General features: G+C 44.8%; 1 protein-coding gene and 1 pseudogene across 1 annotated transcript; both read right to left on the minus strand.

Annotated features, from left to right (window-relative positions):
* Nucleotides 1-3,897: 3,897 nt before the first annotated feature.
* On the minus strand, nt 3,898-5,378 carry LOC126488867 (PRELI domain-containing protein 1, mitochondrial-like; annotated as a pseudogene).
* A 4,668-nt stretch (nt 5,379-10,046) lies between these two features.
* On the minus strand, nt 10,047-10,997 carry LOC126488868 (olfactory receptor 51G2-like). The gene has a single exon (XM_050122638.1). It carries the CDS (start codon nt 10,995-10,997, stop codon nt 10,047-10,049), a length of 951 nt encoding a protein of 316 aa, XP_049978595.1.
* Between the last annotated feature and the right edge of the window lie 9,189 nt (nt 10,998-20,186).

The following is a 20,186-nucleotide window of genomic DNA, read 5'->3' on the forward strand; positions in this document are numbered from 1 at the left end:
GGTGAGTGACTGAATATTATTTGTTTCCTAATGCATTCAGCTTGGAGATCCGTTAGGATCCTTGTGGTTACATAATCCAACTGGTAAGGTACAGAAATCCCTCTCTCAACCCATCCCATAATAAATTGGGCCCTTCAGAAGTATAACCTTGTATGTTTGGGCTTTAGTTACTCTTTTTTTTTTTTTTTTTTTTTTTTTTTTTTTTCGAGACAGGGTTTCTCTGTAGCTTTGGTGCCTATCCTGGAACTAGCTCTTTTAGACCAGGCTGGCCTCGAACTCACAGAGATCCGCCTGCCTCTGCCTCCCGAGTGCTGGGATTAAAGGCGTGCGCCACCACCGCCGGCTCTTTAGTTACTCTCTTGATGGATGAAATTGACTTAAGTAGTTCTCCCAGTGAAATGGTTTTATAAGCTGACCCATCCTCCTGAATTAAAAATGTTTAGTCAGGTTAGCAAGCTTCACATCTTCTCCAATGGGAAAAGAAGATGATATAAATTAAAATGAATTTATAAAGAGGGATGACCCCAAAGGAAAAAACGAGAACTTGAAAAATGGCAGCTGTCAAGCTGTAAAAACATCTTTCATTGTCTCATGCATGAAGCCAGCTCACTGTCGAGCCCAATGACTGAGTTTCAGAGAAGAAAACAGAGTCTTAGGGCCAGGCCTAGTGACATATATCTGTAGCTCCAGCATTCAAGATATTGGGATCTAAAGATCATTAATTTGGGGGTAACCTGAGCTACATAATGAGACCCTGTAATAATAAAGAGGGAGGAAGAAGCCGAGGAAGGGAAGGGGTGGAGGACGAAGAGGAGGAAGTGAAGGAAGAGAGGTAAGGGAAGGAAATTAAGCTTTGCATCTTTACAAGTGACCCCTGACACGGTTGGCAGTTTTGGAGATACAGAAACTTAGCCTAGCTGAAGCACAACGCTCCCTTAAAGAGCCAAATCGTGGAATATACCATTAAATGTAGAAGTGTCCCTCATTCAAATGCCTGATGGTAACAATCTAAAGTCTTGGGGAAGTGTCATTACACTTCTTCTACATTACTACACGATCAATGCCTTACAAATACCTGCCAACGGTGTGAAGAAAGGCGTATAGAAAAGGAGACAGAAGTAGGGCCCTGCATGAAAAATCATCTATAAACCTTTAAAAATAGAAGCCTAGGGGCCAAGGAGAGAGTTCAGTAAATAAAGTGCTTAGAGGAACAACAGCCTGAGTTGTCCTCTGACCTACATACATACACACACACACACACACGCACACACACACACACATACACACACTCACACACACACAAACACACACACACACACACACGAGCTTTTTAGGAAGACTATAAACAGCAGTGAGAAGGCAAGTCTCTCCTCCCCCAACTCTCAGACATAGCAATATTCTTCCTCCATAACAGGGAAATATCAATACAAGCCTCCTTTGCTAGGCAAGGGTTAAAAGTCATCTTCATAAATACTTCTAGAGTGTAGGTAAACATTCTTCTTAAGTTTAACTGAATTGTGAAATTGTATTAATGGTTCAGGTGATAGGGAATTGGAAGACTCTCAAATCAGCTCTCAAAGCTAGGAGATGTCTCTCGGGGTTCCTAGAGCTTTGGGAAAGGATAATTAAATTAGACGTGATCTGGGAGTGCAGGCAGCTAGGCAAGGGCACCGCCTCAGATTTATGGGGCCCAAGGGATATATGACACTAAGTTATAGCATTATTACATTTCCTGTACTTCTTAATATTCTCCAAATAGACCCCATTTCATCTCCACGTCACTGCGGTGTAAGGGCAATTGCAACTTGAATCAATGCTACCTTCAGTTGCAAAACACTAGGAATGCAGTCTTTTGCTTATTTCTTCATTACATAAAAGGCTTACAGTAGACTAAACCATGTTCAATAAGATTGGCTAAGTCAAGAAACTGTCTCCATGGTGTTTCCAGTAAAAAGGAAAAACGTCACTAATCAAATAACCCAAATCCACATCAAAGAGTCCTCTATTGCTGAACTTGTGCTCTGTACAGTCAAGTCTCCACCTCTGCAAGGAAGGTATCTCCATCTAAGAAAATGGCACCTCAGAAGGGTGCTGTAGTTAGCTGAAGGCTGCATAGAAGCATGAGGCAGAACTTGTGTTTTCCGCATACCCATGCAGTCTGATTAGAACACAGAGTAAGAACAGAAGCATTACATTCATGTGCATGGACATTTTTTGTTTTGTTTTTTGTTTGTTTGTTTGTTTTTGTTTTTGAGATAGATTTTCTCCGTGTAACAATACTGACAGTCCCAGAACTCACTTTTGTAAACCAGGCTGGCCTCAAACTCACAGAGATCCACCTGCCTTTGCCTCCTGAGTGCTGGGATTACAGGCGTGCTGCAGAGCATGGACATTTTATTGACACCGAAACCAGAAGGTCACTGAACATTACATCCTAACAATCCCTACAGGGTAAACTAATAGCAAAGCATTTTAGAGACCATCTCGGGAGTCCTTATTATGCCCGGCTCAGCCATTCTATAACTGGTTTGTAAAGCGAAGGTAAAGATTGTGAGACATGCTGAGATGTTTGCGCAGTGGATGAAGCTGTAGAAGTACGGGATCCTAGATCCCGACCAGCTTGTAATGTCATACCAGCCATGGAAACAGTCAGGCTGCATCGAAAGAGAGGGAACCCTGAGAGACATCACCAATGGGACGTGAGAGATGACCCAACAGTTTCGGACTTCTGTTGCTCTTACAGAGGACCTGGGTTTGATTCTCAGCACACATGTGGTGGCTGACAACTACCCAAAACTCCAGTTCCAGGCGTCCAGCACTCTCTTAGACCTGCATAGGCACCAGGCACACACACGATGCACATACAAATATGACCCACCTAGCAGGTCTTAAGTTACTCCAGGGTCTTGAAGAGGCACTATCTGAAAGACATGGGGTGGGGGGGTGGAACGGACGCCAAGCAGTATTCCTTGTCAAGGCATCCCGTTTATTGAAGCAAGTTTTATGTCTTATATACTCTTCAGTGAGGAGCTTGGGCAGGGGGAACTGAGGAAGGGGGAAGGGGGAAGGAAAGGAGGAGCTCGGTAGCTAGGCAGCTAAGCCGGGCAGTTGCTGTTAGTGATAAGCAGCGAACAAGGAAGTGCTGAGGTGCTGTCTGAAGCTTGAATCTCCAAGGTCAGTATACAATGTCTCAGTTAACTTTAAGTTTTTCTGTCTCAAGATTTTCACCTCAAGGCCCTGTGAGACGTGAGAAAGGAGAAGCCTGAAATGGCTCCTGACACAAATATGCAGGCAAAAACTCATGCTTTATTCCAGGTATCTGCGAGGGGACGGAGAAAAGGGGGAGATAAAATGATACAGTTCTATTTCAATTTTAAAGCATATTTTAAAAAGCATTCATACAGATAAAATAAATAAATCTTTAAAAAAATAAAAAGAAAAGAGAAAGACTTTGCCAAGCTCAAAGATGTTGTCACTTAAGTGTGATAGGGTCCAGGGTCCTTCTAATACAAGGCTGAGTGTCTGATCCTCAAGTCTATTCCTTTAATCTTTTTCTTTTTTTCAATTCACGTGCTTATTGAGTGCCTGATATGTGCTAAATATTGTTCAGGGTACTTGTTCAGAGAATAAAACAAGGAGCCCTGCCATCGTGGAGCGCATAGTCTATCGTGTGTGTCGCCGCCGCTTCACCTATGTACTGCTTCTGACCTTGGGCAAATCACTGCGCCTTTCTGCCCAATGGGGTAAAAGGAGGCTGGGCTCAGTAGACGCTGAGCCGGGTGTACTGCAGATGCGGACCAGGACACCATTCGAACCCACCACCCAGACAGCAGAGAGGGCTGGAGGCGCATCTTTAATAATCAAGTACAGTGAGGAGAAGGGAGAGGAAGGGAGCAGCTACACGAGCTGCTGCTGCTGCTTGGTGGCGACCTTGTTGGCCAGGTCCTTGGCTTTCTCTGTAGCTGCCAGTGCCTTCTCCTTTGCTTTTTCTTTGGCCTCGTTGGCTGTCTCAACAAGGGTTCTGGAAGAAGCCTCCCCTCGTACCTTGGCCAAGATGTACTCAAGGCCCTTCCTTCATCGTCTTGGTCACATTGCTTTTGAACCAGGCAAGGTCAAATTCCTGGACAGCTCGAGAGACACCAAATAAGGTGGAGGAGACCCAGGCTTCCCGACGGATTTCAGTCCAGCCGCTGTTGTCAGAGTTCACACAGTAAACACATTGTTCCTCCACCACCATCAGCCCGGCGTGGTTGATGTTCCAGGTGAAGGTGGTCATGGTCTGGTTCTGTGGGTCCACAACCGAGTGAGCAACGTCGGCAAGAAAAAGTCGCTCTGCCCAACGTGGCATTCCTGTTGGTCTTGATCAGGAGTCTCCGAGACAGAAGCTTCTGGTCAGGGGTCACCTCCCGGTGTACTGTCTTCCGTTAAGACATGTTTGCTATAGGGATTCGGGTATCGTTGCCAGAAGGCAGCGAACACTTGGTCCCAGGAACTTCGGAGCACGCTCTGGCCCAGGAAATACTTCACCACCGTCCGGACCCGGATCAGGGTGGTGAAGAGCCCGAGGGTGGGAGGCACGTGGTTTGGTGCATGCCCGCCAGGATCACAGCTCAGTCACTGCCGCACCCAAGTCTCTATGGCCGCCATGAAGGACTGTAAGACTGCCTATTCCTTTGATCTTATGAATGGGAATGTTCTAGCCTCTGTTTGCTGTTTGTTTAACTGCCTATGCATGCCGTCTTGTGAGGCTCTGGTTTCGGACAGAAACTGGTAAACACCCTCAGTGAAATGGACTTCCTCCAGGTCTTGAACCTTCTTGTTACTGGACTTGCAAGTGAAGCAGAAGAGGGGCCAAACCAAATTCACTGATGGTGTTGGCTGGATAGTACTAGACACAATATATCAAAACGGAAATTTGCAAGCCAGGCCTCCATCTTCTGTATTTATTTTAGTAGTCTTATCTTCCACACTCCCGCAGAAAAACCCATTTATTCTGACCATGCAATAGTTTTCACAGCCCAGACTTCTAAACCTGTGTTTTTCATCCTTGTTTCTTGATCTCTAAGGACAGTGTCTGTAACCTTCCAACACGGGGCTCACAAAAGCCTCCTACTTACTGACATGCACAGAATTCCCACGACTGTGGCCAGGGGGAATGGGATACAACAGGGCAAGCTCTCCAGTCACACAACTTTATTCCAGATTCACAGCTCTCCAAGCTGTCTTCCTGCCCCCAAGGTCCTTATTCTCTCTCTTCTCAATTTATGAAAATGACAAATGACCATAATCATTGGGGTCTCAATTGTCTAGAGAGCTATAAAGTAAAAATCCTACCTAGCAGGGTTGTCATGGGCTTTTTCCACCAGGAACATCCACATTTATTCAATAAATACTTGAATAATTTGTATCAAGAGAAAGGTCATAAGTGGAGTGAGAATCCTTCAGTCTCCTGAAAGTTTGGAAGCAGTAATGGAAAAGATTCCACAGTGTCCTTGGCTCCTCTCCAAGCTGCTGTCTTAGAAGAAGCCACCTTCTTGTGGTCTAAGAGTATAGTTTCCCAAATAGTATCCCGAAGGTCCGTGACTTCCATCCTTACCTCATGCATTCCAGTTTATGTATTAGGGCCTGCTTCCTCGTCTGCCTTAGATATTCAGATGCCCCAGTTCTCTGCCCTCCTGAGAACCAGCTGTTAATCTCTTACCCTTGCATCTACCCCACTCATTCCTGGTGCTAAAGACACATCCATGAACAAACAGCCCTGAATCCTTTGCCTCTTGGAGACTATCAACTGCAGTAGGTCAACTGCTGTAGAACCGAAGGAAAGTCTAGCATTACTATTTGTACCTAAGAAACAAATGCCTCCCAGAAATAACTTCCTTAATCCTGACGATAACAAACTTTCTAACTAAAAGTAAAAGGTACACAGGACAAGAAAGAAAAAAGAAAGAAAGAAAGAAAGAAAGAAAGAAAGAAAGAAAGAAAGAAAGAAAGAAAGAAAGGAAGAAAGGAAGAAAGAAAGGAAGAAAGAAAGAAAGAACTTTAAGAGAATCATCAGTCTGACTACAGAGCAAGTCAGGAAGATTGGGCCCCCTCTCCTCTATTGCTTAGGGTTAGCCGGAGTCATCCTTGTGGATTCCTAGAAATTTCTCTAGAGCCAGGTTTCTGCTAACCCTATAATGGCTCCCTTAATCAAGATATCTCTTTCCTTGCTCTCATCTCTGTCCTTCCTCCATCTCGACTATCCCATTCCTTCAAGTTCTCCTCAACCTTCCCCTTCTCCCCTCCTATTCCCCTTCCACCCTTCCACCCTGCCCCTCCCCACCTTAGTGCTACTAATTTTGTCAGGCGATCTTGTCTTTTTCCAATTCCAGGTGGATCTATATATGTTTTTCTTTGGGTTCACCTTATTACTTAGCTTTCTAAGATCATGAACTATAGGCTCAATGTCCTTTGTTTATATCTAGTATCCATTTATGAGTGAGTACATACCATATTCATCTTTTGGGGTCTGTGCTACCTCACTCAAAACAGTGTTTTCTTTTTTTTTTAATTGATTTTTGTTGAACTCTACATTTTTCTCTGCTCCCTTCCCTGCCTCTTTTCCCTCTCCCCTCCCCTTCAACCTTCTCCCAAGGTCCCCATGCTCCCAATTAACTCAGGAGATCTTGTCTTTTTCTATTTCCCATGTAGATTAGATCTATATATGTCTCTTAGGGTCCTCATTGTTGTCTAGGTTTTCTGAGATTGTGATTTGTAGGCTGGTTTTCTTTGCTTTATGTTTAAACACCACTTATGAGTGAGTACATGTAATAATTGTCTTTCTGTGTATGGGTTACCTCACTCAAAATGATTTTTCTAGCTCTATCCATTTGCCTGCAAAATCCAAGATGTCATTTTTTCCCGCTGTGTAGTACTCCATTGTGTAAATGTACTACATTTTCCTTATCCGTTTTTCCATCTAAGGGCATTTAGGTTGTCTCCAGGTTCTGGCTATGACAAACAATTCTGCTATGAACAAAGTTAAGCACATGTTTTGTGGCACGATTTAGCAACCTTTGGATATATACCCAAAGTGGTATTACTGGGTCTTGAGGAAGGTTGTTTCTTAATTTTCTGAGAAATTGCCACACTGACAGCCAAAGGGGCTGTACCAGCTTGCATTCCCACCAGCAATGCAGAAGTGTTCCCTTTTCTCCACAACCTCTCCAGCATAAGTTGTCATCAGTGTTTTTGATCTTGGCCATTCTTACAGGTGTAAGATGGAATCCCAGAGTTATTTTGATTTGAATTTCTCTGATTATGAAAATATTGAACATTTTCTTAAGTGTCTTTCAGCCACTTTTAGATTTTAGATTCCTCTGTTGAGAGTTCTCTGTTCAGGTCTGTACTTCATTTTTCTATTGGATTATGTGATCTTTTGATGACCAATTTCTTGAGTTCTTTGTATATTTTGGAGATCAGACCTCTGTCTGATGTGGGGTTAGTGAAGATCATTTCTTATTCTGTAAGCTGTCGTTTTGTCTTGTTGACGGTGTCCTTTGCTTTATAGAAGCTTTTCAGTTTCAGGAGGTCCCATTTATTAATTGTTTCTCTCAGTGTCTGTGCTACTGGGGTTATATTTAGGAAGTGGTTCCCTGTGCCAATGCATTCAAGTGTACTTCCCTCCTTCTCATCTATAAGGTTCAGTGTGGCTGGCTTTGTACTGAAGTCTTTCATCCATTTTGACTTGAGTTTTGTGCATGGTAATAGATATGGGTCTATTTTCATTCTTCTACATGCTGATACGGGATAGTGTTTTTTAATTCCATCTATTTGCATGCAAAATTCAAGATGACATTGTTTTTTTACCTCTGAGTAGTACTCTAATGTGTAAATTGCCATATTTTCTTTATCCATTTTTCGGTTGAGGGGCATGTAGAAGCTTCATCCAGCAACTGATGGAAACAGAGGCAGAGACCCAGTTCAGAGCCATGGACTGAGCTCCCAAATTCCAGCTAAAGAGTGGGAAGAATGAGAATATGAGCAAAGAGGCCAAGACCGTGATGGGGACACCCACTGAAACAGTTTACCTGAGCTAACAGGAGCTCACCAACTCCAGCCAGACTGGGAAGGAACCAGCATAGAACCAAACTAGTCCTTCTGAATGTGGGTGACAGTTGCATGGCTGGGGCAGACTAAGGGGTCACTCGCAGTAGCACCAGGATTTATCTCTACCACATGTACTGGCTTTTTGGGAACCTATTCTCTTTGGATGGATACCTCGCTCTGTCTAGGTATAGCAGGGAGGGCCTTGGACTTTTCACAAAGCAATGTGCCTTACCCTCTCTGAGGATTGGATGGGGGTGAAGTGGGAAGGTGTGTGGAGGGAATGGGAGGAGATGAGAGGAAGGGAGGGAGTGGGAACTTGGATTGGTATTTGTTAAAAATCTAATAAATAAAATAGAAAGAAAGAAGAAACCTCACTTCTCAAGATGAAACCTATATCTGGCACTGGCACTGTTGCCAGGGTCAAGAATCTGTGGCTGGACAGGTCATGGTCTCTGAGGGAGAAACCACTACTACTATTCTGCTAAACAGACACAGCCATCCAAATGACATCATCACACCCACAGATGAGTGCGTCTCTCGAGTTTCATCAGACAGTGGCTTTCGGAAGAGCATAGTGATGGATATGGACTCGCACAACTAGCCAAGGGGCAGACAATAAGAAAGTCTGAATGCTCAGCCTTAAATGTGGTATCTGTATCATGTCCTCTCCGTCCAGGGCTTGGGGATCACTGCAGCGGAGATGGAAAGATTATAGGTCACTCTCGGGAAACGATGCCTCCCAGACAGACAGCAGATGAGACAGCATGCACAAGGCATCTGCAGGCTTCGGCCAGATAAGATCCCCCATGGAAGAGGGGGGTAGTCCCTCCTCTAGCTGAGGAGCTATAGCAAGCTGTCCAGTAGGAAGAGAGTCCATTTTATGTAAGACTGTGGTCGCTGATAGGTCAAGGACACCCTAGCGAATGGTTGCATACCCACAAGGGTATAAGCAGCACAAGCTGGATTTGATTTTTTTTTTTTAATCAGGGCACAAAGTTAAGAAGATAAAAAAGGAGGTGGGTCTTGAAGGAGTTTGGGGAGGAATGAATATGATCAAAATATGTTGCCTGAAATTCTCAAAGAATTTTTTAAAGATATAATTACCTTTCCCTAAGCTGCAAGTAAGTGCAACATTGTCATCTGTGTTTCCCCATCACCCGCCCCCCCCTCTGTGCTTGTTGACATGGGAGTCAGTTAATACAAAATTTGGGGGAAGGCAAATAAGCATAGCTTATTTCAGTTCTTCCTTGGGTTTATGCACAAAATGCAAAGGGAAATCTAGGAAGGAGAGATGCCTGTGTAGACAGGGTGCCAATTATTTTAACTATCAATTTGACACAACCTAGAACCACTTGAGAAGGGAGTCTCCATTGAAGGATTTCCTGGATCAGCTTGGTCTGTGGGCATGTGTGTAGAGAGTTGTCTTGATCATTAAATGAAACAGCCCATTCTGGGTGGCACCATTCCTCTGGCAAGGTTCCTGGGCTGTAGAGGAGAGAAAGGGGTGGCTGAGTACACAGGCTAGAACCCATGTGTTTATTCTCTTTCTGCTCTTGACTACAGACATGATGCTTCCAGTTCCTGTGCTGGCATCCGTTAAATAACAGACTATCTGTAAACCAAATAAAAACTGTCTCCCCTGTGGTGCTTTCCACCTGGGTGTTCTAACACAGTGACAGAAGTGAAACAGATCGATACCAACATTCTGTCGGAGACTGGCAGCCTGGGTAAGATGCTGCAACATGGTTCAGTCTACAAGTTCAGCTCTGATTTACAACATGGAAAAGATTACCGATGGAGTTCTCAGATAAGCTCAGTGTCTGGAGTCTATAATGATAGAAGCCAGGAGGGCCCCCAAAGAGTTCAACGGTTAAGACATTCAAAGGCCTCAAAAGTTGACGCATTCACTACACCTCACCACCCCAAGATTCATGGTGGCTCACTGAGGTCATGGTTGCCTAGAAAGCCTCAACCCTCTTCTGTTGGAAGCGCTTCAGGAAGCCCTGACGGATCTGCTTGGACTTGATGCAATAGACAACAGGGTTCATGAAGGGTGGCACCAGGAAGTGCAGGTTGGCCATGAGCACCGCCAGAGCAGGGTAGCTGTGTTTCTCCACACGGTGCAGCACAGACAGCCCCAGCTTTGGCAAATAAAAGATGAGAACAATGCAGAGGTGCGAGACACAGGTGTTGAGTGCCTTGAGCCGTTCCCCAGGCGATGCGATGCTTAGCACAGTCCGCAGGATCAGAGCATAGGAGAGCATGATGAGAGAGGAGTCGAGGCCCAGGGAGAGGAGGATGGAGACCAGGCCAACCAAGCTGTTGATCCGAGTGTCTGAGCAAGCTAGTCCCACGAGGTCACAGTGCAGGCAGTAGCAGTGGGAGAGGACACTGATCTGAGGAAAGAGCAGGCGCCGGAGAAGGATGGGTGCAGGGAGATTGAGTAGGATGGCCCTTACTAAAACAGCGACCCCGACTTTGGCCACTGCGGAGTGGGGAAGGATCGTGGCATAGTGCAGAGGATCCCGGATGGCAATAAAACGATCAAAGGCCATGGCCAGTAGCACGCCAGATTCCACGTAGGTGAAGGCATGGATGAAGAACATCTGTGCTGCACAGAGGTCGAAGGGCAGTTCCCGAATGCCCAGCCAGAAGAGCCGCACCATGGTGGGGAAGGTGGAGGCACAGAGGCCCAGATCAGAGGCAGCTAGCATGGACAGGAACATGTACATGGGTTCATGTAAGGCTGGATCTGTGCGGATCAGGAACAGGATGATGCTGTTGCCCAGGATGGAAACCACACAGATGAGATTGATAGGAACGGAAACCCAATGGTGGGAGGCTTCCAGGCCTGGAAAGCCAGTGAGGAGGAAGGTAGAGTGACCAGGAGCGCTGGTGTTGCAGAACATGCTGACTCCAGGAGGAAACTGTCCACCCTATGGGAAGAGACATTCGTTCATGTGGCCACTGATGTAGAAAAGGAGAGTTACTCATAGCCCATAACCAGGCCACTGAAAATCAGCAACACTCCTCCAAGGAGCTCTTGCCTAGTTTGATTTCCTTCTCTGAAGCACGTGTTGTTGGATACATTTCCTGAGTCAATTTCTGATTTTTGCTACCTGCCTTTTCTTTAGCAGGCAACACCAGCCTTCACTGGGGCCTTAGCAACCTCTGGTTTTCACCTGAGTGAAACCTTAAAGCCTAATCACTGAGAGAGCCTTCTCGGGCTACATACTGAGGAAAGAATCATTCTCCAAAGAAACGGATGGTGGCTGACAAGATACCTCAGCTGGTAACAGCGCCTTCTGCCAAACCTGAAGCCTAAATTGGATCCCTGGAAGCTACACAGTGGAAGAAGAGAATCTAATTTCTACTATTGTCCTCTGATTGGCATGTGGCACACTCACACGCATGCACACACACACACCACACACACATACACAATAAGTGTGATAAATATTTTTTTAATTTTAGGATGACAATACAAACAAAACATATGACCCAGTGAGAGGAGTGTGCCTGCATTGTCCCTTAGAGGTGGGTTTTCCAGCCAACACTGCCATCAAGCATGCCCGAAAGGACGGTCGACCCAACAGTGTGTGTGCATTTGTGAGCATTGAAGGCCCCTGATGTACAGAGGAGCGGAGCTAAGCGGTCTCCACGGTGCCCATCTTATGTCTCTAATCTTTTCAGTCACCTTTCCCCTACGTACCCTGAATTACTAAGATATCCTTCCATTCATCGAATTTGCTGTTTGATTGTTTAAAAATATGTTGATTAGGACATAGCACTTACACAAGAAAGTCTGCAAATCAATAATGTAAAGCTTGCTGGATTCCCACAAGGTGAGTATAGCCACATAGCCAAACACTGAGGGCCAGCAAGATGGCTCAGAGTAACCAGCCTGGCAAACAGAGTCACTCCCCATGTAAAGGTAGAACAAAAGAGCCATGTCCACACAGCTATCCTCTGACCTGCACACGTGTGCATAGCATGTCCACCTCTATTCCCCTTCCTCCCTACCCCCCACACACACTCATACACTCACTCACAAAATAATAGCACTAAAAAAAATAGTTTTAAAATAAGAAGCCAAGTGTTTTCAGAATCTCCAAGTTCAATTCTGCTTCCAGTGACTCCATCCTCCCCCACCCTGATTCATGACACCAAAGATGAATGTCACAAATCTTGGAACTTTATATAATTATAATCATGTAATTCACTCAACTTTATATCTATGACACATCCATACCACTGCATCTACTTGCACTTTGTTCGTCTCTTTGCTGGAGGATTCTTCCACTGTGAGTATATACAACAGCATGTGTCTGACACAGTGTCTACTTCACCTTGTCAGTTTGTTCTCTCATTCAGTGAAAGCCTGGGGACCTCAGAACTCAGGAAACCCAGTGCAAGAGGAAGTGGAAGGAGTGTGGTAACCAGAGGGGACAGAGGACACTAAGAGAACAAGGCCTTCTAATCCAACCGAGCAAAGCTCATGTGAACTCACAGAGACTGAAGCCGCAAGCACAGGGTCTGCGTGGTGTGCACCAGACCCTCTGAGCATACATCATGGCTTTGAGTTTAGTACTTTTGTGGGACTCTCGTTGCGTGAACAAGCAAGTCTATGATGTTTGTGCCTGCTCTTGAGACTTTTTTCCTTCTGTTGCTTTTCTTTGTCATCTGTTATAGATATATAGAGATAGATAGAAAGATGATAGATAGATAGATAGATAGATAGATAGATAGATAGATAGATAGACAGAGATAGATAGAAAGAGATCTATACATACATACATATACACTAAATATCATGAAATGCTTTGCATTTTCATCAATGTTATATTTTAGATTACAATAAAATTCAATAAAGATGTAGTTTGGATTGCTTCTTGAAAAGAAAGAAAGAAAGAAAGTCTGAGGACACTCTTGAGTAATGAAAACCCAGAAATATAAGCTCTTAAACAGTATCAAAGTTCCGTCATTCCTTCTTTTGCCCTATTTTAAAGCACATCTCTCTGGAGAACTGTGAGGATGAAGCTTGCTGAAGGAAAGTTCATGGCAGGCATCATCTTGTCTGTCTGAATCCTACAGTCTCCCCGCACTGTGTGCACGTCTGTATGCTCTGCCTAAACCTCTCTGTCACACAAGTCAAACCACACTTGGCCTCATACATAAACATGAGCAACTATCCAGTCAGAGTAACACTGCAAGGGCCCCAGTGAGTGTGGCCTCCAGAAGCTGTGTTTCTCAGCTTGAGCCGGCATCATCTCCTTTCATGTAATAAAGGACCATGACACTGATGTTACAGAGTGGTCATGAACATGGGAAAGGCTGCACACCGTTTTACACATCGTAGACATTGATGAAAAGGCAATGCTAACCATGCCCTAGCCTAGATTCTATAGCCCACATCTCATGAAGCTCCCACCTTCCAAAACCTTTGAGTGGCCTTCTCTCCTTCCTGAAGATGAGAAAACAATCGAAGAGATAAGAAATCCTGTCTTACCTCATTAGAAGTAAGCAGAAGAAACAAACGACTTGATACCAATGCTGGTGTGCCTGCCATCAGCATTCTCACTCCGAAAATCTTTTTAAAATAATCATCTCTTCCTATAAGTATATATATACATATATATGTGTGTATATATATATGTATATATATTGAGTATTAAGTGTATATATATTATTGAGTGTGTGTGTGTGTGTGTGTGTGTGTGTGTGTGTGTGTGTGTGTGACTTGAAACAGTGCTTGGTACATGAGCACTGACATGGCTACCACACACATGCTTCATACCTATCGCAGTGGTAAAGCACACCTGCAATGCCAGTACATAGGAGGGGTTGGGATAAGAAGATTGTGGGTTTGAGGCCAGTCTAGGCTATACAATGAGCTCCAATCTCAATAATATAATTTTTATAATAATAATAATAATAAATTCCTTACTTATTATAGGGGTTTGCTATATTATGAGAATAAAATTATCCTCCCATTTTCACATGGGAAAACTGAGACACCAATAATTTGATGACTTGCCTAAGACCATGAAGTGAAGAAGTGAATGGCCAGAATAGAATTCGAGGCAGCCTGATCCCAGGAGCTCTTAGGCACCACGTTATGATTGCTTCTTCTATTATCTATTGGGCCTACTAACATGATTAGTGCTGGAAATACTGCCCCCAAAGAGGGGACAGGAAACTACATACTTGAGAGTGCTGGTCCTCTAGCACCCCTGCCTCCTCCATGACCCCTTCAGTGTCCCAGTCACCAGTCCTTGAGAATCCTCTTATTTCTACACCCTACACCAAAAGGAGCTCACAAGCTTAATGACCATCCTGTGTGTAAACTGTGTGGATCAGATATGGAGTTATGGCTGAGGAAGAACATTCTCAAAGCAGGAATCTCCTGAGAGGGACCAAGACACTTGATCAAACTAGATGCAGAGGGAGCAGGGGGTGGACAGGGCTGAGGACGAGATAAAATAGATAAATGATGCAGAGGTTGGGTAGATAGAGAAAAGTCAGAAACACAGTCAATTCTAAGGATGGAAAAAATTAAATTAGATTCTCTGTCCTTCCATCATTTTGCCTATCCGGGTCCCAGAAGGTTGTGAATAGTGTAAAGTCTATTTTGTTTTGCTAATCAAAGAAGTCTGTCACTAATAGCTTCACTATGAGTCTTGAAAGGAAACAGTCCAGCTTAGAGAAGGTTGGAGATCCCAAGAAGGTTTCTATGGCAACCAAGCATCAGTCACCAACTCTCAAGGGAATGTGAGGATTTAAGTCTCTGGCTTTGCCATCTGAGTCCTAGGGCCTAAAGGGAAGACACAGAAAGACAGATCACAGTGCCGAATCCTAAGACTAGCAGAGACTGGCATGAGCCAGAAACTCAAGTTTCCTCAAGCCATGATACCGATGTGCCTCAGCGAACATGAGGGCTAAACTTACACTGCTCAGAAACAAGCTTGGGATACACCTGCCTATGCCAGGCACCGTGACAAGGAAGTTATGAACTGTTTGCAGGGTCACCAAACAGCTCACACTTCTCCACCTCCATGGCTTCCCGATTGGCTGAAGTTTTCACTGTGTACCTGGTAGAGAGGATGAGTGCAGGGTGGGTGAAGAGGTGACTTGCTCTCCACACCTCCTTCCCTACACCCCTTACAAACTGGGATCCTCGGAGTCTGTGGATCAAAACTAATAACAAACTTGGGTCTGATGCTGTCAGCGGAGTTGCAATGAGGTTAAGAGAAAAGAATGGAAACTGGAGAATCTTGTAAAACTTTTTGTTTACACACTCCTGATCTTTATAGGAAAAAAATCTTTGTTTTAAATAAATCAGATCCTTCTCTTGTTGTTATTCTGACTTGTATTAAATCTCTTCGGATGCTTTAAATAGTTGATCTTCAAAATCTAATTGTATGAGTATTGTCTTTGCTTTAAAACAAAGAGCAACTAAAATCTTACATTTAACTGGTGAGGTTACAGTCTACAATAAGTCCAGAATATATTTAGTATCAAGATATAATAGCTATAGACACATAGAAGAAAGAATGGAAAGAAGGAAGGAAGGAAGGAAGGAAGGAAGGAAGGAAGGAAGGAAGGAAGGAAGGAGGGATGTAGGGAGGAAGGGAGAGAGGGAGGAAGGAAGGAAGGGAGGGAAGAGAGACAAACAGTGATTGACACAAAAGCTTTTATGTAAATCACAAGCACCATGACTGTTTCATAGCAGGCCACTGGGCTCCTCCTCCAGGATTAACACAGGTAAGCCTAAGAACACCTGAGCTCACTGCGAACGTTAAACGTTAAAACCCTTTAACTTCCTTGGGCAATTTTAGTAGCATGGAGCATGTAGGCATGTAATATATATTACATTCTAGGCAGGCAGCGCAGGATTAAAGGTGCACACTCTAGGGGCTGAAGAAATGGATCAGACACTGAGAGCTCTTGTTGCTCATGCAGAGGGCCCAGGCTGGCTTCCCCACCCCACACGATAGATAACGACCCTTTGAGAGTGCATGTAGTGTGCATACAGACATGCAGGCAAAACACTCTCACACACATAATAAACTAAACTAATCTAAAAACATTTAAAGTCTGTGCTTTACATCCATAAAGTCTGGGTTTGAATCCTAGCATTGCTGCTTGCCACCAGTGAGTATTGGGCATGCTCTGATACCTCTTTGTCCTAAATTGCCTGATTTGTGAACAAGAAACAACATGAGCGCATCTATCCTTGAGGGGCAGTGAAGGTCTATGGGATCATCCAGAAGTCATGAGGCTCCAGTAAGTGTTAACGGTGACCAGCATCATATGGTTAATGGCCTCCTCAGACCGAGTTAGCTTAGCAGAGGAGAGACTGTCAACTGCCTTCCTCAAACTAGTCAGAAATCGCCACTTAATGGAGGTTTAGCAAGGCAGCTGATCCCATGCTGTGGCTAACTTTGCCCCACAGAAGGAGCTGTAGAACACTTCAGGTTCTGCCTGTGCCTGTCACGAGGAAGACCTATAGCTCTTCCCAGATTGGAACAGTTAGTGGAGAATTGAAGAACAGTGTTACCCTTCATCCTGAGGTGCTCATCTTCTCGTGCTAGTCCTTGGTCTGACCACCTAGGAACAGTCAGCCCTACAGAGAGCCTCACAGACTCAAGTCCCTCATGCTTCATCCGGGCACTCTCACGTCTCAGGGACAACTGACCCAGAGGGAAGGCGGCTGCTCTAGATGGCTACCGCGCTGCTCAGTAGCGGAAATGATGGCACAGGCAGATGGTACAGGCTCCGGTGCCCCGTCCCTCTGCCCAGCCCTGGCAGCTCATCCTCTCACTCACCACAGCTCCGGAGCCCGTGTCTCCTCTCATCTGCTCCTCTGTTAGTAAGAAGCATCTCTTGCTCTGCCCATAAAGGCCAGTGCTTTATAATCTTCCTGTTGGAAGTGGAGACGTAACAGGTCTGCTGGGAACCAGATGCAAATCCAAGAGATTTACTCAGCTCACCTTGTTGAGGTCCCTGAGCTCTGGGACAGGCAGCTCTGAGACTTAGTGTGGAAGCACCAGGCAACTGTTTTAATACCTGATGAGTTTTCTTAGGAGCACCAGGAGGGCGCTCAAGACAACTCATACAGAGTGGCTGTTTCCTGAAGACCCAGCCCCATGAACTCCTGTGACAGACGGAGGCAGGTGGGGAGCAAGAGGGTACCTAGAGATTGGGCACACTCTGTCCTGTGGAAGAGACCTTGAAGAATGCCTGTATCTAGAGAGCATCAGTGTGATCTTGCCAAGTTCTTCCAAAGAGGAATTAGGCTAGCCAGAAACACACACCAGTGCCTTAGGCCTGGGGAACTTGGGAGAGAGGATGAAAACTTTTTCTGCTTAACCCCAAGGTGGCGCTTGGAAATGACAGTGTTAGAAGGTAAAGACTCCAGAAGCAAGCATTCTCTCACTCCCAGGAAAGCCCTTGGTGACCATTTGCCTCGCTTGATGTAGTAGAAAACTTCTGGGATGTTTATTTCTGGGTCTGTCACCAAATATGTGATTGTGAAAAGTCACTTCCTTGATCTTTAGTCTTTGTTTGTATACTGGAGGTGATGACTGCTCTACAGAATCTTTGCTGTGATTAGATTAGGACGTGTGTGGCTGGGAGACTGAGTACAGTGTTTCTTCCTACTCTTCCAGAGGGCCGGATTTTGGTCCTCAGCACTCACATCAGGCAACATGGCTGCCTAATAAGCCCAGCTCCAGAGTATACAGCATCGCCATCTGGCCTCCATGGGCACTTGCACACATGTGCACATAAACACACACACACATAAAATAAATCTCGTTTTTCCAACACTCATTAATCTGGTTTATTTCAGATCGTTTACTTTATAAAATGACTGCACGTTCTCTTTTAAAAATACAAACCTTTCATGTAGAATTTTTTCTTTTTTACTATTTGAGAATTTCATACATGCACAGACTGTGTTTTGATCAACTATATTTCCTATTCCCCATTCCCTTTCCCCCAGTTCCTCCCCTACTCCACTACCATTTTTACACACACACTTGAGTCCTTTAAAACCTAAATAAATTATAATACATGGGGCTCTTGGGAAAGGACTTATAAACTTTACACACGCTCTTTTGACTTCCCCATTAGATATTAAAGGCTGGCTTTGGTGGCCCATGAAGCCTCCTCTATCCTAACACACATATTAACCTCGCCCTCCCCATGATCAAAGCTGTGGAAGAGTTTTACTATTGGGGGGGGGGGGAACTGTATCAAACTCATTGAAAGAGAGAGACCAGTTCTCCAGCCAGCACCTCAAGCCAGCCAACTTATGACCAAAATTAATCTTGCAGTCTGTGCATTTGCTTACAGCACTTGATCCATAACAGGGTCTTAAGATTGGAGATCCCGGGGCTGGAGAGATGGCTCAGTGGTTAAGAGCATTGCCTGCTCTTCCAAAGGTTCTGAGTTCAACTCCCAGCAACCACATGGTGGCTCACAACCATCTGTAATGAGGTCTGGTGCCTTTTTCTGGCCTGCAGATATACACACAGACAGAATATTGTATACATAATAAATAAATATTTTTAAAAAAGATTGGAGATCCCATCACTTCCTGGGGGAAGTGGAAGGAGGAAGCTGGGGGTTCATGGAGGAAGTGGAATGCTGCCATTATGTATAACACTAACTCTTAGCCTGACTTTTTTGCTGTGCCTAGGAAAATCTGAGCAGTATTCTAGTGATATTATTTACATTAAACAAGTGGAATTCTTCAAACAAAGTAATATTCCTGCCTGTGCTTTTCTTTTTACATTATGTCTGCCAAGTGTTACAAGCATTACCTGTAACCAGGAAACTGCTTTAGATCTAGTGAGTCCTAATAATGGGGCTTCTCTATGGAAACCATTCGTCTGGGATGTGCATCAGCTAGGACAGGCAGCCAGCAGACCTGCCGAGAGCACAGATGTGACGCCAATTTGGAAGCCCATCTGCTGTGATCTGGATGTCTGTGTATGCATGAAATTCATATACGAAGGTGATGATGCCGACGATGATGCTGACGACGATGATTACAACAAGAAACGAAGCTGTGGCTTAGAATCCAGATCCAAAGAGAAGGCCCCATCTTAAGAAGAGAGCAAGTACGGGGCAGCAAACCTGCTGTGGCCATATCTCGGACTTCCCGCCCTCCACAACCATAAAAAAGAAACCTGTTTTTATGAATTACTCAACCCGTGGCATTTTATTGAGGGCACAGAAACCAGCAAACACATCATTTATGAGGCTAATTCTGATACACAGTTAAAATGAGCGATCCTCTCTCGCCCACTCTTGCGCCTCTCCCGCTCCTGGTGAGCCCTTCCTCTTCCCAACTGGTCCTGCTTCTACCTCCACATCTTTGGAGCCTCTTAGGTCACTAAATTAGAACTAGGCAGAGGATGTCCTTCCTGTCCTGGCCAGAGTGGACTTATCCCTACCACCAGGCACAACTTTGGCTACTGACACACATTAAAGTAGTCTCAGTGGAGACTACGATCAAAACCCAGAATCCTCCTCCTCAGTTCACTAAACAGCCAATGTGCTGGGCAGTAATGTGTGCCAATGGCATTACGCCTTCCCAAATAAAGACGTGGGTCATTCTAGGGGGGAGGGGGGGGAGCGGAACAGGACTGGAATATAAAAGTACTATCTGTGGGTGAAGAAAATTTGGAACGAGTGCTGGTTTGGATCTTCAAACATTTACCATCGTGGGAGTTGAGGCAGCTATTGTATTAGTCAGTCTGAGTGCACACGTACCATCAGAACCCTAGGGTGGGTGTGTCAATCCAGCCTGCAAACAGAAACAGAGCGCCATCTACTGTTATATAGCAAAATAGACACCGACTCTTCCTCTGCCTTATCTGGGGATAAGGTTCTTTTCTGGCCTGATGACTGCAGGAAACAGCAACAGGTCTTCTGAGGTCTACAGCTCTCTTCATCACTTTGCCTGACTCTGTTTTTCATTCTACTTGCTGGGGCTGTTTGTGTTCCTGGAATCAAATCCCACTACAGCAGCACAATCTAGACAGTATATGTCACCTGAGAAAATCTCTCCTAAATAGGACGAAAAA

Source organism: Alexandromys fortis, unplaced genomic scaffold (genome assembly GCF_014885135.2).
Source record: "Alexandromys fortis isolate MF-2015 unplaced genomic scaffold, M_Fortis_MF-2015_v1.1 scaffold_209, whole genome shotgun sequence".
NCBI classification, from domain to species: domain Eukaryota; kingdom Metazoa; phylum Chordata; class Mammalia; order Rodentia; family Cricetidae; genus Alexandromys; species Alexandromys fortis.